General features: G+C 39.5%; 1 protein-coding gene across 2 annotated transcripts in view; it reads right to left on the bottom strand.

Moving 5' to 3' along the window:
• BMS1 (BMS1, ribosome biogenesis factor) overlaps positions 1 to 18,522 on the bottom strand; it is a 55,413-nt gene extending 36,891 nt beyond the window's left edge. The window contains exons 1-9 of one of the 2 annotated variants that reach the window (XM_008066246.2): positions 18,384 to 18,522; positions 16,598 to 16,807; positions 15,241 to 15,431; positions 14,216 to 14,295; positions 8,986 to 9,174; positions 8,252 to 8,394; positions 7,428 to 7,549; positions 6,400 to 6,593; positions 5,577 to 5,716 (exon numbers count right to left, since the gene is read on the bottom strand). In XM_008066246.2, the coding sequence (XP_008064437.1) occupies positions 5,577 to 5,716; positions 6,400 to 6,593; positions 7,428 to 7,549; positions 8,252 to 8,394; positions 8,986 to 9,174; positions 14,216 to 14,295; positions 15,241 to 15,431; positions 16,598 to 16,773 (1,235 nt within the window). In that variant the 5' untranslated portion in view covers positions 16,774 to 16,807; positions 18,384 to 18,522. Of the gene's footprint in view, positions 1 to 5,576; positions 5,717 to 6,399; positions 6,594 to 7,427; positions 7,550 to 8,251; positions 8,395 to 8,985; positions 9,175 to 14,215; positions 14,296 to 15,240; positions 15,432 to 16,597; positions 16,808 to 18,373 lie in introns of both variants that reach the window. The other variant, XM_008066247.2, reaches the window with a different exon arrangement.
• Between the last annotated feature and the right edge of the window lie 5,134 nt (positions 18,523 to 23,656).

The following is a 23,656-nucleotide window of genomic DNA, read 5'->3' as shown; positions in this document are numbered from 1 at the left end:
CCAGTCCCTAAGAGAACATGCTGCTCTGAGACCAGCTCTACAGGGGGATGCTTTTATTAGAAGGTGTTGTGCACAGAAGAAAAAAGAAACAAAAGAAAGACCATATGCTTCATAAGATTACAAACAGAAGCAATAGAACATATAACATACCTGCAAAAATAAAAACACATACATATATGAACACAAAAGGTAAATGAAAAAAAACAGGCTTATCAGAGTATTATGACAGGGACAAACTCTCACATTTCAATAATCTGTCTAAATATGAATGGACTTAATGCACCACTGAAAAGACATAAAATGGAACATTGGATTAAAAAACATGACACAGTAATTTAGTGTCTCCAGGAAACTCATCTCCCCACAAAGGACACAGACAAACTCAAAGTTAGAGGATGGAAAACAAATTTCCAGGTGAATGGATCACAAAAGAGGGCAGGAGTTGCGATCTAAATGTCAGACAAAAAAACCTTTAAGCTATCAAAAATTTAAAAAGGAAGGACACTACATAATAATAAAAGGTTCAATCCATCAACAAGATATATCCATCTTAAACTAAACATATATGCACCTAACACAGGAGCACCGGTTTTTATAAAACAAGATATATCCATCTTAAACTAAACATATATGCACCTAACACAGGAGCACCGGTTTTTATAAAACAAGATATATCCATCTTAAACTAAACATATATGCACCTAACACAGGAGCACCGGTTTTTATAAAGCAGCTACTAAGTAAACTAAAAAAGAGATATTGACTATAACAATATTATAGCTGGAGTCTTAAATACCCTGCTAACAACCCTAGACAGAACAAGGCAGAAAATCAACAAAGAGATCCAGAACCTCAACTTGACACTTGACCAAATGAACTTAGTATATGCCTATAGAACACTCCACCCAACAATAACAGAATATACATTCTACTCATTACCACATGGAACATATTCCAAGATCAACGACATCCTTGGCCACAAATCAAGCATAAACAATTTCACAAGATTGAAATACTGCCATGCCCCTTCTCAGACCACAGTGGAATAAAAATAAATATCACCACCAACAAAATTATCCTAAAACCCAAAAGGACATGGACACTAAACAGCATGATGCTGAACAACTCCTGGGTCAAAAAAGAAACCAAAACAGAAATGAAAAGATACATGGAAACAAATTAAAACAAAAAACATCTTAACAAAACCTCTTAGATGCCACGAAAGCAGTACTGAGAGAGAAATCTTTTTCTCTATGAACACACATCAAGAAAATAGAGAATAAATCAACAGCTTAACAAATAACTTAAGGGAGCTGAAAAGGCAAGACCACTAAAACCCTAACTTCAGCAGAAAAATCCAGAACACCAAAGTAAAAGTTAAAATATGGGGCACAGAAGACAAAAATACCATAGGAAAAAAAAAAAATCAATGAAACAAAAAGCTGGTTCTTTGAAAGGATAAACAAGACTGATGGGCCCCTAGCCAGAATGATCAAGAAAAAGAGGGAAAAGGCCCAAATAAACACAATCAGAAATGCAAAAGATCAAGTCACAACTGACCCTGAAGAAACACAAGATTATCAGAGATTACTATGCACATGTGTATGGAAACTTGAAAACCTAAATGAAACTGAGTACTTTCTGACATCATACAACCTCCCAAGGTTGAAACGAGAAGAAATTGAGATCCTAAATAGTCCAATAACAACACAGGAAACTGACTCTATCATAAGAAAACTACCTACAAAAAAAAGTCCTGGACCAGTTGGTTTTCCAGAGGAATTCTACAAAACATACAAGGAGGAGCTAATACCAATCCTATTGAAAGTATTCCAGGCAATCGAGAAAGATGGAACACTCTCCAAATCATTTTATGAAGCTAACATCACACTGACACCCAAACCGGGTAAAGATCCAACTAAGAAACAGAACTACAGGTCAATATCCCTGATGAACACAGATGCAAACATACTCAGCAAGAATCCAGCAAATCGGATCCAACAACACATCTCAAAAATTATCCCCCATGACCAAATAGGCTTCATTCCCAGGATGCAGGGTTGGTTCAACATCCACAAGATCATAAAGGTAATTAAATACATCAACAGATGTAAAAACAAGAACCACATGACTATATCATCAGATGCAGAAAAAGCTTTTGATAAATTCCAGCATCCCTCTTTGATAAAAACCCTTGAACAACCAGGTATAAAGGGAACATACCTCAAAATAGTAAGAGCCATCTATTATAAACCCACAGCCAACATATTGCTAAACAGACAGAAATTGGAAGCACTTCCCCTGAAAATCAGAACAAGACAAGGCTGCCCTCTCTCATCCCTCCTGTTTAATATATTTTTGGAAGTCCTAGCTAGAGAAATCAGACAAGAGAAAGAAATCATGAGTATCCAAATAGGAAAAGAAGAAGTCAAGTTATCCTTTGCTGATGATATGATCCTATACCTTGAAAATCTCAGAGAATCTGTCAAAAACCTCCTTGCATTGATAAAGGACTTTGGCAAAGTCCTTAGGTACAAAATAAACACTCAAAAGGCAGTCACATTCCTATACACCAACAACAAGCAGGCAGAGAACCAAATAAAAAGCACAATCCCATTCACAATAGCCACACAAAAAATGAAATCCCTTGGCATCTTCCTAACCAGAGAAGTGAAAGACCTTTACCATGAAAACTATAAAACACTGCTCAAAGGAGTCAAAGATGACACAAACAAATGGAAAAATATTTCATGCTCATGGACTAGAAGAATCAACATTGATAAGATGTCCATCCTACCAAAGGCAATCCAGATTCAATGCAATACCCATTAAATTACAAACATCATTCTTCTCAGACCTGGAAACAATACAGAAATTCACATGGAAACAAAATGACCATGAATAGCCAAAACAATCCTTAGCAAAAGAAACAAAAGTGGGAGGTAAACTTTATTATAAGGTTACAACAATCAAAACAACTTGGTATTGGTACAAAAACAAGCACATAGATCAATGGAACAGAATAGAGATTCAGGAAGCAAAACCTCAATTTCTCAACTAACTCATCTTCGACAAAGTCTCCAACAACAACTGCGAGAGGAGAACCAATTCAGTAAATGGTGCTGGGAAAACTGGCTGATCATGTGCAGAAGAATGAAACAGGACCCCTCCCTAGCACCATACATAAAAAACAACTCCAAATGGATCAAAGACCTAAACATAAAACCTCAAACATTAAGAATCTTAAAAAACACAGGAGACACCCTTATGGAAATTGGAACTGGCAACCAATTCCTTACCAAAACTCTAAGGCCCACACCATAAAAGACTGACATGTGGGACCTTATCAAACTGACAAGCTTCTGCAAAGCAAAAAGAAATCATCAAGAGAGCAGGGAGACTGTCCACAGAATGGGAAAAAATATTTCCCCACTGCATATCTGACAAAAGCCTAACATCCAGGATCTACAAGGAACTCAAACATGCCAAAAGGAAAAAAACAAACAGCCCCATTAAAAAGTGGGCAAAAGACATGAAGGTATCACATGAAGATATACGGGTAGCCAACAGACACATGAAAAAATGCTCAGCCTCACTTACATCAGAGAAATGAAAATTGAAACCACATTGAAGCATCACCTAACTCAGTAAGGATGGCCACCATTAATAAAACAAAAAAACAACAAAAGCAGATGCTGGCAAGGATGTGGAGAAAAGGGAGTACTTCTACACTGTTGGTAGGAATGCAAATTAGTTCTATCTCTATGGAAAACATTGTGGCGATTTCTAGAAGAACTGGAAATTGACCCTCCATATGATCCAGCAATCCTCCTCCGAGGAATATACTCAGAGGAGCTCAATTCATTCTACAAAAAAAGATACCTACATATACGTTTATCGCAGCACTATTTATTATAGCAAAAACATGGAACCAACTGTGCTGCCCATCAAAACAGGACTAGATATAGTATGGTACATATACATGATGTGGTACACATACATGATGGAATACTATACAGTCACAAAGAAGAACAAAATTATGTACTTCACAGCAACCTGGATGGATTTAGTCTGTAATACTCAGTAATCTATCACAGAAACAAAGAACTGAGTACCACATGTTCTTACTCACAAGTGGACTCTGAACATTTACTAGAATACAATCAGAAAGGGATTGACAGTAGCGGGACACTGCTGGGGTGGGGGCACACTTCATCAATAAGGCTACCTGATCTCAAACCAGGTAAAGTGAAGTGGGGATGAAAGGAGGCCCAAACTTTACCTGTACAATGAACACCTGTATACCTAATTCTGAATTGTACCCCATATCTTTAAATTAAAAAAAAGCTAAAACCACAAAATGACAAGATGAAATAAAAACTATATAAAGATATTTAAGGTAGCACTATATATAAAATTATGAAAACATCAATTAGAAAAACTAAAAATTGCACCATAAGAGAATGGGTAAGTTAGAATAATAACAAAATGATAACTATATAAAGACTGTATAGAAAAAGGAAACGCTCAGAATACATAAAAATTGTACATGCATTATAACTATGTTAGAAAAGAGTATCTCATGTACATAAGGATGAACTAAAGGAATACGTAAAAATGAAAATAGCTGATAATAATACATTATAATAATGGTGATCTTTTAGTGAATACTTCTTATCTGTCAGGCCTTAAGCTAAGTGGTTTATGCACATTATAACAAATGATATACTAGAAAATCTCAGTCATTTTCAGATTGATTTCTACTGGGAATCATAAATCAATACAACAAACCAACGTTTCACAAATACTATGTATAAAGTTATATAAATTCCCAACCCACACTGAAAAACAATTCCTATAAGCCATATATCAGTAGAAACCTCCCCACAGGATAACTACAAAATAATCTAAGTAAAACTTTCAGGCCGGGCTCAGCCTGTAATCCCGCACCTTTGGGAGGCTGAGGTGAGTGAATTGCCTGAGCCCGCGGGTTTGAGACCCGCCTGGGCAGCGAGACCTCATCTCTACAATAAATCAAAAAATCAGCTGGGCGTGGTAGCGCATGCCTGTAATTCCGGCTACTTGGAAGGCTGAGGCGGAAGGATCGCCGGAGCCCAGCAGGTCGAAGCTGCAGTGGCCAGGAGTGGCCATTGCACTCCAGTCTAGGTGACAGAGTGAGACTCCAACTCAAAAAAAAAAAAAACTTTCAGGACAAGACATGTGGCTTCTGAACAGCCATCTAAATAAGCTCCCTGATTCTCCTCTAGTATTTTTGCCACCAAAAGAAAGCCAAGTGGCCTCAGGTCTCCTAAGAAACAAAAGACATCCTATGGAAAAGATTTTGTGGTATTTGAAGATTTTGGGTCTGCTGAAAAATGAATCCTGTATTTTGTCTTGAGAAAATACTCCCATGTAATATTATATAAGTGAAAAGCCCCCAGAAACACATACAGATAAAAAGCAAAACAACCTGGAATGAATCCCACTAAAATGTGTTATAATGACTACATTATGGCTGATATAATTTCTGTAATATAGTATTTTTTAAATTAAAAATAGAAAAAAAGCAGACTTACCCTTGGTTATCTATATCATCTGACCCCAGTGGTTTGGAATCTGAAAAAAGTGTCACTCGACTTGAAGCCATCTTGGCATCAATGGTGGAATGGGTGGAGATAAGACTCTGGACCAGCTCATGAGTGGGCCCCATCTCATCCTGTCAAGGCCACCAAGAAAGGGCAAGTAAGGAAAGCACAAGGATTCTAGAGAGACATTAGCTTCAATTAGTTTCTCAAAATTATCCTAAATATAGTTCCTGAGAACCTTTTTTGCTTCCAAGAGAAGAAATTTCTTACAACAAAGCTTGAAACTGATCCCCACCTTCATTAAACTCTTCCAAGGTTTAGAGAATATAACCTGATAACCTAAATGCTTAGCTAGAAAAACCTAAGGTCTTAATACTACAGAAATGCTAGCTTTTCTAGCAATTAAAAGGCTATTTTAACACAATAAAATTCCATTTCAGAACTAAGAAATAAAAACCCAAAGTTCATTTTAAAAAACAGAATGAGAAGACTATTGTGAACAAGAAAAAGTCCAACAAGAGCTAGAAAACACACTGATTTTGTATAAAGAGGAATGGGTCACAGGAGCACCACCGGCCACATGGCCATGCTAGAGGCCATGGATCAGGGAGGTGTGGAGCACAGGACTCTTACTTTCTGCTTGGTACAATGAAGTATTCTCTATATTCTGTACATTTACAATATCCATTTTTGTCTTTAATATAAATAAAGCACCTCAATAAATAAAAGCTGAACACATTACTTTCTGTGATATAAAAAAAAAAAAACATTTGGAAAGAATAATGAGTGTTCAGAACAAAGATTCCTATCTCACCGATTCCTGAAAACCATGGCTACCACCAAGATCAACATAGACAGCATCCTTGTCATACAGTACACCCCCAACTCCAGAGAGAGGTGCATAAACCAGCTTCTCCTTCTCATTTAAACCACGCTTCTTTTGATGTTCAGGAAGAGCACAGGGGTCTGGGAGGAAACTGACATCGCTCACAGCAAAATCTCCTACACCTGGAAGACAGAACCCAGGAAGCTTCAGCTGATAAGACATCAACAAGTATAGCGGCATGGGGGGCCAAGCTGATGCCAGATGTATGAATGATAATGGTCAGGGGAGTAAAAGGGGAAGCAGCTTAGCCTACAGACCTGGGGGGCCCCAGAGAAGGGGAAAAGCCTTTTTGACGGCATTTGCCTTCTACTTCTCCTGTGCTCTGGGTGACCTTAAGCTGGTCCCTTCCACCTTTTAGTTTGAGGGTGAACATAGTTTAACTGGGTGCTTCTACCTCTTTCTGGAATACAAGGCAACCCTTGGTGAACCTTAAAGAATTGTTCTCATGCTAAAGACGGGATTAATGCCTGTCCTTTGCAAGCCTCTGAAGACTACAAGATTGTGCTGAGAAACTGGCTTCAGTTTCCCTCTTACATTTTATTTTAATACTTAGTCATAGTAAACCCAACTGTACAACTTTAGAAATAACTGTCGACCTAAAGGAAAAATTGAGGCAAAATTAATATAAATAGTTTATTTGAACTAAGTTTTAGGAAGGAAAAAAAAGCACCAACTGTTGGTAAAAACATCCCATGGTTCAAAGTTTTAAAACACAACACTAAAAATGGTCATTGGGCAACACTGGAACTGTACCTCTCTAGCTAGAAGATACCAGGGTCAGAGGAAAGGGAATTTGGTTTACTCCAGCTTTGTGAGTTGACACATAACTGGGTCACTCTTAAAACCTCCAGCAAAGCAGCTCTCCATTATTTGGTCATTTTTCAGCTTTCCTAAGAGATGAAGTTGTCCCAAGAATTTTACAGGTCATTCTAGTATGTTTTACAATAAGAGGATACCTGGAATGTGAATTTGGCTTTTATTTTTCAAGTGTGCTCCTCTTAAGTAGCCATAAAGAGACACTTTTCGGTCACATTTGTTGTTTATTCGGATATCCTCTGGGTTTGTCAAATCTTCCATCCTAGAAAAATAAAACTCAATCATATGGCAGAAATGAATGTCAAAGTTCTTATACCTCCCTTCATGTGTCAATGACTCACCACATTCTTGTTCATAAGCACGTTGTTTAGAAAATACAGAAATAAGGAAGCAGTTCATTGATTACCAGAAGAAAAGAGCAAACATATAATTGTGTCTCTTAGGGTGCAAGTGGTATGCATGTCATAAGACACCAAAAAGGGAAATGACCTCTACCTGGGGACACAGAAGAGTGAAGAAAATATTTAGAAAATTCCTTTATGGAAAAGGGCTAGCCTATGATTTTTAGTGTGACTTGGATTCTAACAGATGAAGGCAGGGTATTTCAGGCTGAGAAAACCACATGAGGAAAAGCACAAAAGAAGGAAAATGAAGGCATGTTTGAATGACTTGAGCACAAGAGCACTTCATCCCTGAAAATGAGGTTGAAGGTAGGATGGGGCCACATCCTGTAGTCTTAAGTGCTTCAAAATCTTCCGATTTTTCTAAACACCATATAATTGATTTACTCCTGAAGGAGTAAATCAGCATCTTTAAGTGAAATATAAGAATATTCAACATGTTCCATCAACTATACTTCACTATTCAAATAGGCACAAAGTAAGTGCTGTAGTCACTATTCTTATAACCTTTTAAGCTCTGAAATATATAGACCAGGAAGAAAAAGTTTATATTCACGTTTTACCTGTCTGCCAGGATATAAGAATGAGAAGTCTGCCATGTGAGAGGCCTAAACTTCATAACTGTAATAAAACGGCCCAGGTTGTGAATTTCTTGGTTTTGATATTCTCCATGTACCATTCCAGAAAGGTAGAACAGCTTGGCACCCTAAATATTAAAGGAAAATTAAAAATTAAATTTCAATTAAATTCTTGTCCATATTACACCAATATATTTAAAAAAAAAAAACTAAATAAGAATCAGTCCTAAAAAGGGAAACTTCTAGCAAAGTCACTGACCCAATGCTTCCAGAGCCCCACTGACTTATTTCAGGACTTATCTTGTTAGGACCTCATAGGAGCAGACCGCTCTTCAGCTGCGCAGTGACACAGATCTAGGTAGGACAGAGAGGTAAGTAAGGCTCCTGAGCCCAGGAAAAATACTGTGGCTAACCAGTCATGGCAACATGGAACGGAGAGGAATGGCAGTGCTTGGTCCCACAACTGGGTGAAATGTCTAAGGCACTCCATTAAATCATGACCCCAAAACAGATACTATGTGGTGCAGAGGTAGAGAGACAAAAGAGATACAAGACGCCCAGAATAAGACTCTCTCAAGGGAAGTATTCCAACGACTATGAATAGATATATAAAGGAAAACCAGTAGGTGAATCCTATATAGATGCTAATTAATGCCTCTTCATTCTATTTTAAAAGGATTATTGTGTTGGTATCCTGTAATAATTATTTCTCTTCCTACCGGATAGACTTCTGTCCAGAATCTGTGTTTTAATCGCTTCTTTGTCTTCTTCAGTTGCTTATTGTGCTTGAAGGAGTCAAGATGAGTGAGAACTCCCATAATTTTAGGAAAGCCATGTACTTGACAGATGTTTAGGAACTCAAAAGTTTCCATTTCAAACCCAAAGCTGGCATCTATAAGCATCAGCACCTAAAGACAGAACACACAATTTCTCAAGAAGGCCACCAAAATAGAAAATCTCTAGACCAGTGGTCAGCAAAGTATGGCTCATGAGCCAAATCTAGCCCATCACCTATTTTTTGTTGTTTTTTTAAGATTTAAAAACATAGCTTATTTAGAAAGTAGATTGGAGAAAGAGAAAAAAGGGGATCCACCTCGCGCAGACTGGGAAGGGGGCCAAAGTTTACAGAGAAGCATTGCCCAGCCACAGCTCAATGAACACGTGGGTGGGCCAGAGCTTAGCAAAAACAATGGCCAAGGCTGCTTGAGCCCATCACCTGTTTTTGTAACTAAAGTTTTACTGGAACACAGTCATATTAATTCATTTACATATTGTCTATGGCTGCTTTTGCACTACAACTGCAGAGTTAAGTAGTTGCAACAAAAGTTTTATGATCCACAAAGCCTAAAAAAATTTACTAGATGGCCCTTGAAAGAAAAAGTTTGCCAACTCCTGCTCTAGACTGAACCAAATGACTACTTATGGAACACCCTAACAGAGAAAATACCACCCTCTGACTGGCTCTACAAGTCAACCATAAGACAATGTCTACCAGGATATAAATTTCTATTTTAAGAATATGAATGTATGACAACTCAGAAAAGGGTTGGTCTAATTTTCCTTACCTAAGAAATTTTAACTTCAACAAATGGAGATTTGTGTAAGGTGTTTTTAATCCAAATAACAGGTGTTTAACAAGGAAACCAAATAACAAGTCTCTGACATGCAAAGAATGGGAAGAAAAGATAATCAACAAAAGAATATTAAAAATACAGAAAATCAATCTCTTGTTTCAATCTTCTCATAAGAAAAAAATCAACTTTTTTTTTTTTGGCTATGAAGTATGTAATGGAAAAGGTCTTATATGTTAATTTGTAACATGCAGTTGTTTAGAAGATTTTTTTAAGGCTACCAGTTTAGAATAGTCAAAAAACAGTTATAATGGGTGGTAATCTACAAGCAAATATAAGCAGGTAAGACCAATATTTAAAATTTAAAACACTACAAACATACAAAATAATTTCAGAATTAGGTCCTGTAGACTTCTTGTTTCAGACATTAAAGACATTTGTTTTCATCTTTCTGCAACTAACTGAAGATAACAAAAAGTAAAAACACACCCATCTTTGATTAAACTAGGGATATCCACAATCCTGAAATACAGAATACATGAAGATGGACTATTGAGCATTGTGAGAAAGCACACCACTGCTGCACACCATGGACATAGGCAGCAGGCAGAGTTCTCCAAAGACAAAGGATCAAGCCAAAGGTGGTGGTGGGGGGCTGGCTGTGGAATATCTGACACTCTATTTGACATCATGGACCAAGGAACAAGCAACTAGTTATAGGATCAGGAAGAATAGGTGGCAAACAGTCCCTCGGCTGCCATTTTTTGTCAACTAAGCAAGTATGAGGGGAGAGGCAAAAAAAGAAAAAAAAAATTTATTTATAAAAAATTGTGATGGGACCGTCCCAATCACAATTTTTTATAAATAAATTCTTTTTCTTTTTTTGCCTCTCCCCCTCATACTTTCTGATACAACGGCACCCTTCTCAATAGAAGAGTCAACACCTTGTCCCTAAACATCACTTAACTTTTCTTTTAGATATGTTCTCTTCCAGGTTCTCTATTTACCTCCACAGTCTACTCCAAGACAGCTGGTTACTACCGCCTTCGGGCCCAATGGAAGACTGGCCGGAACAAGTCGCCATTCTACACTTACAAGGAACTTTCATAAAACTCTCGCCTTCAAAAATCTTCACCTTCAGTGCCTACCTCTGGACCCTATTCTGGCTGGTTCTGTGCCCTTCCCCCACCTCACCCCACAACGTCCACATCCAGCAGGAAGCAGCCAGAAAGAGTAACGACGCTCCTCTCCCAAATAAACAGAAAAGGTGGGAATGAAGGGCGCAGAGAACAGTCAGAAGGGCATCCCCAAGATGGCGCTGCCACCCAAGACAACAAAGGCGCTAAACTCCGACTTTTCCAGGGCGCAAAGTTTAAACCTGTGCTGGAATAACTTCTCCCTATAGGAATACTACCTCATAGTCTCCTCCAATAAAACCCAAACACGATACTGGCCAGACCCTGTCAAGCCCATAAATATACCCCTCCCCCTGCATAACTCTCTCTTGCTCTCTCTCTCTTCCCGCTACTCTCTTTCTCTCTCTCTCTCTCTCTCTCTCTCTCTCTCTCACTCTCACCCTCTCTCTCTCACACACACACACACACACGCGCGCGCGCGCGCGCACACACACACACACACGCGCGCGCACTCTCTCTCGCCCTCTCCCTCTCTCTCTCTCACACTCTCTCTCTCCCGTCTCTCTCTCTCTCCCCCCAATCCCGCGGCCACAGACCCTTTCCCTTTTCCCTTGTAGCCGCTGCTTTAATAAATCTCTTGGCCTTTTAAAAAAAAAAATTGTGTCTTTTTTTCTGACATGTTTAAACTTCAGTCACCTCCAAAATATTGTCTGATGTAATACACCTATTGAGATGCTTTTTCCACTGCTCAGTTTCTGAGTTCATTAATTCTGAAACCTTTTAGTGCTTCTGTTGTTTTGTTGTTTCACCCCTTACATATCAGCAAAACGTTTCCTTTGAGGACTTTTCTCATCCAGGAAAAAAACAAAAAAAGTCACTCAGGGTGAGATTGGGTGAAAAGGAGAGTGGAGCCCAGGGGTTATGTCATTTTTAGTCAAAAACTGAACACTCAGCACACTGTGGGACCAGTCAACTGTTTGCCACAACTTGGGATGTTTCTTCCACAAATTGTGATGTAACCTTTTCAAAACTTCCAAATAAAAACTTTGGTTGACCATTTGATCTGGAGGAACAAATTCCAAGTGTACTATAAGGAACCCACCTTCCAAAAGATAACTCTATTTTTTGAGGGGTCCCCCTTATATTACTCCTTCAATCCACCTACACACCCAAATCCATGTATTATGTGTGTCTTTGCTGTGACTTCCCTATAACCCACAGCAAAGCAATCAACATAAAGCAAGTCAAACAAATTATGGTACATCCATACAATGGAATACATTAAAAAGACTGAGGTAGAGTTATAGTACTGATTATATATATCCAAGATTCATTACATGAAGAAAGCAAAGGACAGAACAGTGTGTATAATAAACAACCAGTCATGTTTTTAAAGAACTGCATGTGTTATTTATGTGTATTTGGAAGGACACTGTTCTGAAGATAACTGAGAGACCAGGGGTCAGAGCAAGGAAAAAAACGTGTGTTGTGTGTACCCCATAGTACAGTCAAATGCGTGTGTTCCTTTTTAAAATCTTAAAAAGATTTACACAAAAGCATCTCTCTTAATGATGGTTAAAAGGCTGGAAAGTGTAGTGGAGTTGGGATAAAGAGAGGGTTAGTGGGAACAAAAATATAGTTAGCCAGCAGGAACATGTTTTAGTGTTCAACAGCACAATAGACCACTAGAGTGGACAATTTATTGTATAATTCAAAATAACCCAAAGAGTGAGTTGAAATATTCCTAACACAAAGAAATGATAAATGCTTGTGATGAATAGCCCAATTACCCTGATTTAATCATTACACATTGTATGGTTGCATCAAAATATCACATGTACCCCATAAATATGTATAACTATTCTGTATCCATAGTAACTAAAATAATAAATTTTAAAGGCATCTCTCCTAATAGGCATGCTTTTAAAATTAGAAACTTGCTATACTAAACATAAAAGAGAAATTAATGACTTCTATGCTGAACTATTTCAATCATTGCAAATACACACGATTTAGTAAGTTTATACTACTTTGTGCTAACAATAACTTATTTTTACTAATTTTAGCATTACATATTCAAAATTTGAATGGTATTTAGTTTTCTGACATTAAAATGACATAGCATTAAAACCTGTATTACTTTTTATTTTATATTTTAGGAGTCTTCCTAGGCCAAAGGACAAAATTCATAGCTCTTTGTCATCAAACAACTCTCCAGAAAGAGTTAGGGAAAAAAAAGGATCTGTCATCCCACAATTCCAAAGCAATGCGTCTAAATTTTTTTAGCATTTTACTTTATTTTTGCTAATTCAAAAGACAGCTGGCAAGTCACAATGGCTCACGCCTGTAACCCTAATCTTTTTGGGAGGCTGAGGCAGGAGAACTGCTTGAACTGCTTTGAGACCAGTCTAGGCAACACAGCAAGACTCTATTTCCACACACACAAAAAAATTTTAAAAACTAGCTGTACAAGGTAACACATGACTATAGTCCCAGCTACTCAGGAGGCTGAGGCAGGAGGACTGCTTGAGGTCAAGAGTTTGAGGTTAGCAATGATTGCATCACTGTACTCCAACACAGGTAACAGAGCAAGATTCTGTCTCCAAAAATAATAATTTAAAAATAAGATATACAGTATCAGAAATATGAACTCTGCCATTCCATAATAAAAGCAATCAAGGCTACATGTTTTTCATAGGCCAAATACTACCTAGATTTTCTATTGATAAATTCTGACCATTTCTTCAGGGCAAATCCATAGACTTCCTTTATCATAACCATTAAAACAGAGGTTCTGGTACCATCAAGGTAGTCCCATCCTCAGAGAAGTTACCTAATCTTGCTGAAGAGTCTCAATTTCATCATATGTATATTGCAGGTAATACCTATTCACCTCAAAGATGTACTGGGGTATGTGAGCTAGATTTGTAGAAATCAGCACAGTACCAGGACAGGTCCAAGGAATTGTACTTATGATATATTTGCATGTATATATGTACAGGTGATTGAGCTCTTATCACCTATGTTTGTTAAAGGTTTTCTCTATCCTGTGGTTTGCTTTTAAATTTTAGAATGCATTTCATGGCATACATCCATTTTTATTATAATGACAATATTTATTATCGTCCACTCAATCATATTTATTGTATCCCTGATGACACTCACCATCCCTTTAATAATTATAAATCTCTTTTCCCTTCAAGATGAGATAAACAGCATCTCAGTTGCCCCTGATAACTTACCAAATCTGCAACTTTAGCCAGATCAATCATCATGTTAATGTCACACCTACATTCAATAATGGTGAGTCTGCGCTTTTTACCTAGAAATGAAAAGATGAAAATTTTACTTTAAAAAAAAAATCCTTAAAAAACACTATCCATTAACTCTATAATTTTTTAGTTGTACCCAGTAAAACACCATATAAGTTTCTAGGAATGTGCTATAAGTTCATTTATATAGGAGAAAACTGGTGAAATAAGTTCCATCTTGGTTTTCTTGCTATGTTCTCTAAGTTTAAAATAATTTCAAAAGTCTGCCCAGATAAATAAAAGGGCTCAAACAGAAATAATTCTCACTGGATAGTTCTGCTGTTCAGCTCCAGGCCAATCAATGCCTTTGTCTCTATCAAGTTTTCCTATACTGTCAGTCACAATAAGCTAAAAACCTCCTCAAACCTAATGTAACAGAATATTCATGGAACAATAGTTATTTCTAATTAAAGTAAAAAGGAAATGGTCAAGAAAATATGGATGCTTTAAAGATTTCAAAAGCTTCAATCTGACCACATTATTACTATAACAAGAGACATCAGGCTCTACCATTGTCGTTTTGGAAATTTGTTTCATCCTCCTTCAAATGTAGAAAGGTCAGCATCTCCCAAAGCATACAAATTCTTACAGGAAAGGGGAAGAAAACTGTCTCAATTCCACAAGAATGTGGTTTCACAAGGGCAAGCAGGTGAGCCTGGCACATAGGAGGTACCCACTGATTGTTAAATGATGTATTCACAGTGACCAGGCCTATAAGGCCTTTCCAAGGAGCACACTTGGCAAAGCCACAGAACAGTCAAAATAAGGTATACATCTACATAATTATCTCTAGGAATTTATCCTTTTCTGAAGCTATAGCCAATTTAGTAAACATACAAGAAAGGTAATATGACATGACAATATTACTTTAACATTTTGCACTCAAGAAAACAACAAAGACACTCATGTCCCTCAGAAAACATCTGCTATGCCAGCTCTGTGGCAGCACCCCTTACCTGACACAATAGTCACAGGGCCTCTGATCTCAGTCAACTTCTGCCTAGTGAAGTTTCGAATAAGGCACTGTATCAAAGTGCTCTTTCCAACTTTGGGAGGCCCCATCACCACGACTACTATTGGTGGGGGCTCTAATGGAGTTCGATCAACCACTGGAATATGATGCTTTTTTGTCTTCAAGTCCTGAGTCCTACTCGTCAAAAAAAAAAAGTAAACTCACTTTCAAAATAGAATAAAAAGCATCAACTTTTTAAGTATAGGTTTTATTAAGCGAGCAACAAACAGTATACGAACGCAATTAGCTTGGTAACTTCTGGCCCCCAATCCAAATAATTGCTCCTCAGTAAAGATATAACAAGACGGCCTCAAAATATAGAGAGTTAAAAATTAAGCATTCCTTAAATCTGATTGTTTTATGAGTAGATTTGAATAATTAAAAGAAAAAAAGGCAAACACCAAAGCAGTGTATAATAACAAATAAAAGCAGAGGCTTTAGAGTTCAATTTAGCTCTCCTACTTATCGGTTCTATGACTGGGGTAACCACAGTTTTCCTATCCATAAAGTGAGGGCAAGAATAATTTCTACTATCTTAAGGCTATTGGAAGAATTTAATTCAATGTTTAAAGTACATTGCTGTGCATACTGCAAGGGCTTGCTAAAATAAAGGTATTTTAGTATTAAACATTACAATTTTAGTATCTTTTTTTTTTAGTCAGAGTCCCACTGTCACCCAGGCTGGAGTGTAGTGGCACACTCATGGCCACCACAGCCTCAACCTGCTGGGCTCAAGTGATCCTTCCACCTCAGCCTTCCAACTAGCTGGAGCCACAAGTGTGAGCACCGCCATGCCTGGCTAATTTTTTGATCTATTGTAGAGACGAGGTCTTGCCTGAGCTGGTCTCAAAGCCCTGGGTTCAGGCAATCCTCTCACCTTTGCCTCCCAAAGTTCTGGGATTACAGGTGTGAGCCACCATGCCCGGTCAATAAATATGATTAATATGCTAAGGACTCTAATAGAAAAGGTAGACAGGTTATTTTAGTATTTTCTATTACTTCTGTATAAAGCATATCTAAGAAAAAAGTATACTTATCACCATAGAAATTAAAGTTTAGGAACACAAAATTCTAAAAATTCTTTCTCTTGGGCAGAAAACTCCAACCAGCGTGCAGATGCTGAAGGCAAAGCAGCTTTTACTCAAAAAAATCTTCTCAAATTCTTAGTGAAAGCCATACAGCATCCATTTTCATGTCCTTTGGAACTGGGCTTGACTCATGAATACAAATGTCATCTGTGAGAGACTCCTACTATTTAAAAAGAACACATGGAAGACCCACCAGACTCCAGCTAAACATACCTATGGAAGGATCGAGCCATCCTCACAGCAGACTGAACTGCAAAAGCTTTGGGGTTTCTCTTCCTGGCATCTTCTTCATCTCCAAGCTGAAGATCCTGGAGATGCCGTTTCTTTTTCTTCTCAGCTTTAGGCCCACTGTTTTTCTTTCTATGTTTCTTCTGGTCTTTAGCCTCCATAGTGGCTATTTACCAATTCACAAATAACTCTAACCTAAAACAAATAGGGTGGGGTGGGGAGGTGGGGGAAGCATTTACAATCTGGGCAACATGCAGGGACAGTAAATTTCATGTATTTCTTTATGAAGAGATGATGTATTTGTTCACCCAACAAGGGTAAAAAGCGTTTAATCATCCCAATTTCACTTTTTCATTATGCTATAAATTAGATAAGTTACCTCTTTTAAGGTTACTTTTATTAAGTTACTTTTTTTTTTTTTTTTAAAGTCAGCATCCCACTTGGTCGCCCAGGCTGGAGTGCAATGGCATGCTCACAGCCACCCCAGCATCGATCTGCTGGGTTCAGGCAATCATTCTGCCTCAGCCTTCCAAGTAGCCAGAACTACAGGCGCACGCACACCCGGCTGATTTTTGGTTTATTGTAGAGATGAGGTCTTGCCAAGCTTCCAGGGCTGGTCTCCAACCCGTGGGCTCAGGCAATCCACCCACCCCCGTCTCCCAAAGTGCTCAGATTACAGGCTGTGGTATTGAGCATGGCCTAAGATACTTTTTATTCATCTTAAGTGTCAACATCAGCAGTATTCATTTCTGTGAGGATGAAAGCATTCTATATCTTTACTTTTCAATACAGTAGTCAGTAGCCCCATGTAGCTACTGAGAACTGAAAAAAATTAAACTGTAATTTAAATGATTTAATCCTAAATTAAAACAGCCACATGTGGTGACCATTCTGGACAGCTCAGGCCCAGATAGTATCTAGACTATCCTAACTTACACTAAAATTTAAATTGTAATAATAAAAATTTACAACATTTTAATGAGCCCCCAACATGATAGCAGTATTACTTTTAATACCTGACTTCTGTAAAACTCCTAAATTACAACAGTCATCTACATACATTTGAAAAACAATACTCTTTACATGTGTTGGATATGACTGGTTCTGGATGATGCCTGGAGACCACATGGATTTGCAAGACCCTTCCAATGATTTCTGAGCTTTTGGAGAGTCCATGGCCCATGTATTGGGAATCACTGAATTTGATTTTTTTTTTTTTTTTGGAAATTAGGTTGCATACAATCTGATAGCTTAGTTTTTAAAAGGGGGAGGAGAGTCACTTGTGTTTGCCTATGATGTGCTAGGCACTGTGCTATATGATCCGACTAGAGGAGGAAACCCAAATTTGTATCTTCCGTGCCATGCAATAAGGGCCACATCGAAAGGTTGTATAGTGTGCTACTGCAGCATGGAAGTCAGTCAGAGGTTTCTCACAAACACACAAATAATAGTCCTTATATATCACCATAATATCAAGTAATATTGGCTGGGAGTTAGGAGAACTCGGTTTTAGGAACGCCCCGAAACTAATTAGCTGTGTAATTTCAAAGAGATTACTTTTCTACTATATTTTAGTTCCAAATCTGTACTGAGGTTTTTCTCCCTCTTTTTGGTGGAAAAAAACACAATTTGGAGTCAAGAGATCTTGATCAGCTCTAAATAATCTGCTGGAACCACCCTGCCATAAAACGACCTCTCCCCGCCAACTTCCCACCCGGTTCGGATTCTGCACAAACTCTTTCCGCCACCCTCCCCAACGACCTCGGAGCACCTGTCTAGCAGGTACAAAGTAAGTCTGTCCAGCGAAGGAGGCGCTCCTTGGAAACAAGACTGTCTAAGAGGACCTTCTCACGCGCACGACTCGTGATCGTCCCAGAGTCCGGGGCCCGAGGCCACCACCGCCGCCTCTCCCAAGCCACAGCAGTTACCCAGATCACAACTGCTACTCTTCAGGCCCGCATGGACACCCCCGGAAGCAGAAATTCACAATCTGGCTGACTCGCCGGAGGGAAACAAGTAGGCAGAAACAAGGAGTCCGGCGGGGGGACGACTTTCAGAGAAGAACCTGAAAGGAGACTCGTGATTGGCTGAGTACGGGCGCAGGCGCCGTCGTACTTTGATTTCACCGAAGCCGTGCCCCGCCCGGACCTGCCCGGCTCCCCCGGTGAGGTCCAGGTACCGAGTAAGACTAGCGCTCGACATTACATCCTGCGGAGGGACTCCCAAGCAATGTGCTCCGCGCAAGCCCTAGTCCCCGTCAAAGGCTAGAGCGACTGTGCGGGCTGGAGCTGGTTACTTGGTGCGGTACAAAAGTCGGAAGGGAATACATTTGGTCCCGGTTATCCCTTAGTCACCGTGCCCGGGACGAATAGACTATCACTCGATTGGGAGTCCACTGGCTCATCCTTTAAGATGACAGAGTTGGGGGCAAGAGGGTGTCTCGGGTTCTTGAGTACTCTAAGGTCCTCTTTTGCTAGAACCAGCAGACTCTGAGGGCAGGAACAAACTGACCCAGCCTGAACCGCCTCGCCTTTCTGTTTCTGGGAAAAGAAATTTGAAGGAACGCAGCATCTTGCGGTTTTCTTCGTGCACAGCTTTGCCTTCCCCGGGCTCCGCTCACTCACGCCTGGGGAAATGCCTTGGAGTTCCTCTAACCCCCATCCCAGCTGCTGGGATGCCTACAAGCTAGGTACGTTGTCAGAGGATGTATCTTACCTTTAGCCTTGGAGGGTTACTTTTCTTTGGGGGGGGGGGGGTGGAGTCTCACTCTGTCGCCCAGACTGGAGTGCAGTGGCCGCTCCCGGTCACCGCAGCCTCGACCTGCTGGGCTCCGGCGATCCTTCCGCCTCAGCCTTCCGAGTAGCCGGAATTACTGGCGCGCGCTACCACGCCTGGCTAATTTTTTGATTTTATTGTAGAGTTGGGGTCTCGCCTGCCCAGGCGGGTCTCGAACCCGCAGGCTCAGGCAGTCCACTCACCTCAGCACAGGTATTCACACACCATACAGTCCACACACCATACACTCTGCTGGACTAAGGAGGCTACTACCATGGCACGTAATTTCCTTGTCTGTAAAGAGTTTAGAATTGTGTAATTTCTACAACTCTACTCCCTTGCTTCTTGGCGATTTCAGTATACAGGTGGGTAATCTAACATCCTTGTGGTTCATGAAGCCCAGTCTTGTCCTCTGCCTTACCTGAGCTTACCACTCCCCCTATGATCAGAACCTACCAGGTTTAGGACCTGCACCCCCTGTAGCATCCTACTCTGATATCACCTCCTATTTTTCCAGGTTACTCCTTCTAGTGCCCTGAACCCAAAACTCCTGTAACCTTAACTGCACCTCTGGTCCAAATCTTACTATCTACTGTTTCTGTCTCCCTTCATGACTTCCTCTCTAGTAAGCTAGCTGAAACCCCACAATCATTGTCTTTGGTCTCTTGCATACCCCCTCAACTTACCTACATTCCTGTCACCTTATCATATCTGCTTGATATGATGAGAGCCCTGGGTAAACCCAATTCTCCATCTGTTCCATGCTACAGTAATACAACTAAACATAGCTGGAGGAAAACAGGATCATGCCAACTGTCCTCACTTTAACAAGTCTATCTTTGCCTGATCTATTCAGTCTTCCATTCTTCCAAGTGAACATTTCACATCTCCTCTCTCTTCAATCTTTTTTTACCACTTCCTTTCTTGCTTCCTCTTAAACATCGTCATTTTTCCCTTTCTACTGAACTATTTCCATCATCATACAACATGCAACTATTTCTCTCATCTTCAAAACAAACTCCTCTTGGCCCATTTTCTATACCAGTAATTACACCTTTTCTCCCTTTTGCCACAAAATTTCACAAAGAATGGTCAATACATTCTCTGACTTTTCCCTTCCCCTCCTATTCTTAGATTCACTCGGCTTCCAGGACACCACCTACAGCTCCTTTTCAGCTGCTTTTGCTGGTTCCTCTGTTCTACCTGATCCATTTAAGTTAGAGAAAGCTCACAGGACTCCACTGGCAGTCCTCTCTTCTGCGTCTGTACTTATTCCCTGGATGACTTCATTCTGTCTTGTGGTGTCTTATGTCATCGCTATCAGTTATCAATTTGTTACATCTCTGCTGCAAGTTCATTCTTCGTTGCCTGCTCTGCAAAAATGAGCTGAGGGACTGAGAGTAATGGCATGTACTTGTAGCCTCAGCTACTTGAGAGGCTGAGGTAAGAGGACTGCTTGAGGCCAGGAGTTCAGTTCCAGTCTGGGAAACAAGCTGTCTCTTTTAGAAACAACTCTGCCTCTAAACCAGCAAGTTCCGGTGGCACAAAAGAAGGAGCTAGATTCTTTAAATATTTTCCTTGGACACTAGTATGATGTTCAGTTTTGCCAATAGAGGATAATGGAGATACTTTGCAGAAAAAGAAATCTTTATTTCTGGTTATCTTATGCTCTCTGGCCAGAATCCCGCAGGTAGGTGACTTCTCCAGGGATGTGATGGCCAGTGGTATCCAGTGCCTAGCAACCCCCACTCCTCCCTATCCCCCCACCCCTGCCTACCTCCAGGCAGCTTTGTTATGGAATCAGTCTTCTGAGACAGTCCCTTTCTCCAGTACCAAGAGAAGGATTTCCAGCAAATTCCAGTAGTACAACACCATAGAAACTCTCCTGACACCCAGTGAGCCATGACTGGGCTACTCCAGTGAAGAGGAGGAGGGGTGAGGAGAAAGGACTCTTCTGGGTCCTCTATCTCAGCCATAGAATAGTGGTTACTCCTCACACTTTCTTTTCCTATATTCTTTAGAGTTCTCTTTACTTCCTACTGGCCCATGCCTGCTTTTACCAATCCCCTGTTGCCGTTAATAATTCTTTTATTTTTCCTTTGAGTTGGGACTCACTTTGTTGCCCAGGCTGGAGTGCAAGGGCACAATCATAGCTCACCACAGACTCAACCTTCTGGACTCAAGCAATCCTTCCACCTCATTTTCACTGAGTAGCTGGGACTATAGACACACACTACCATGCATGGATGATTTTTTAATTTTTTGTAGAGGTGAGGTCTCACTATGTTGTCCAACCTGGTCTCTAACACCTGAGTGATCCTCCTTCCTTGGCCTCCCAAGGTGCTGGAATTACAGGCATGAGCCACTGTGCCCAGCCTGATAATTCTTTATATAAACTTGCTTACAAATTACTGTGTGGTTTCTCTTTCCTGATTGGGCCATAACCAATACACTATTATTTGCCTACAACTCCAAATTTATGTCAGTAACTCAGACCACTCGCCTGAACTCCAGCTGCCTTCCTGACATATCCACTTGGATCTCTAATAGACATTTCAAAAACAATATGCCTAAACATATCTCAGGATCTTCCGTGTCAAACCAACTGCCCAACAGTCTTTTGATCTCAGTTGGTGGCAATTCCATCCATAAGGTTGATTAGCCCAGACACCTCAGACACATCCTTGTCTCCTCTCTTTTTCTATCCTTCATATCCAATCAGTCAGAAGATTCCTATTGACTCTACCCTTAAAATATAACAGATCCAATCACTTATCACTACCTCTACTGCTACCCCTCTGGGCTGTACTCCATTCAGTCACACATGAATGACTCCAAAACCTCTTGACTGGTCTCCCTGCTCCTACCTTTGCCTTGGAACTGTCAGTTATCAATGCAGTATCCAGAAGGATCCTGTTAAAACATAAAGCACTATTGGTAATTTAAACTGGCATAAACACTTTGAAAATGATTCAGCATATCTATTATTACTGAGCATGTAGATAACCTATAAGCCAGCAACAGAAGTAGATACTGAAAGACACAAGAATGTTCACAGCATTATCTAAACTGGGAAAACCCCAAAGGTTCAGCTACAAGTGTATGAAGAAAAACTGTCACGTATTCATACAATGAAAATAATTACCACACGGAATAACATGGAGGATGTTTGGCAAAAGAAACAGACACAAAGAAGTACATGTATGATTTCATTTAAAGTTCAGAACCAGGCAAAAATTAGTAATGGCAATAGCAGTCAAGGTAATAGAGGAGGGAATGCATAACTGGGTGAGGGCCTGAGGACAGCTTCTGGAGTGCTGGTAATGTTCTGTTGCTGGTACTAATTAATGGATGTGTTTACTTCATAAATATTTACTGAACTGTGATATGATAAATTGTGCTCCAATATATTTAGTCAACTGATTTGAAACTTATGTTCACATGAAAACTTGCATGCAAATGTTTATGGCAGCTATATTTATAACTGCCAAAAAATGAAGTAAGCCAAAATGTCTTTCAACAGATGAATAGATGAACTAACTGATTATCCATACAATAGGAAATTACTTAGTGATTTAAAAGCAGTACACTATTGATTCATGCAATAATATGGATTACTTTTAAATCCAGTTTGCCAAGTGAAGGAAGGCAGTCCGAAGAGATTCTATTCATATGACATCCAGAAAACAAAAAAATTATAGGGATGGAAAGCAGATTGGTACAGTAGTTGCCAGAGGCTGAAGAGGAATTATTAACTACAAAGGGGATGTACAGGAGAATTTTAAAGGAGATGAAATTTTTCTGTATCACACTGAGGAGGTGAATATATGACTCTATCTCTGTCATGACCATAAAAATGTACAGCATAAAGAAAGAACTTTAATATATGCAAAATTTAAAAATTAACCAAGATGTCTGGAGATCCCAGGATTGAATTCAGACTGTGAAAAATGACTTAACTGAGAAATATATGATATAACTGCACTGAAGTGGGCAAAGAGAAAAGATGCTGATGTAAGTAACTTGTGGGAAGTGATATTTTGACTAGAATCTGAAAAACCAAAGACAAAACGCTTTTACTCTAGTTAGTAAATTTGTATATCAAAGGAATATGTGCTAGCAATTCAGAAATGGTTTTACTTGTATATTGAGGTTGAATAAGTGGGTAGTGGGTGGTGAGAGCCAGATTTCTCACTGTTGAAGAGAGAAATCTCACATGAGCCAAAGAGGAAGACTAAAATGAACACTGTAGTACTGGATTAGAGATGA

This window comes from Carlito syrichta, unplaced genomic scaffold (genome assembly GCF_000164805.1).
Source record: "Carlito syrichta isolate Samal-C Ts95f unplaced genomic scaffold, Tarsius_syrichta-2.0.1 Scaffold308870, whole genome shotgun sequence".
Classification (NCBI taxonomy): domain Eukaryota; kingdom Metazoa; phylum Chordata; class Mammalia; order Primates; family Tarsiidae; genus Carlito; species Carlito syrichta.
Note: the sequence above shows the minus strand (reverse complement) of the source record. Positions and strands in the feature narration are given on the sequence as shown.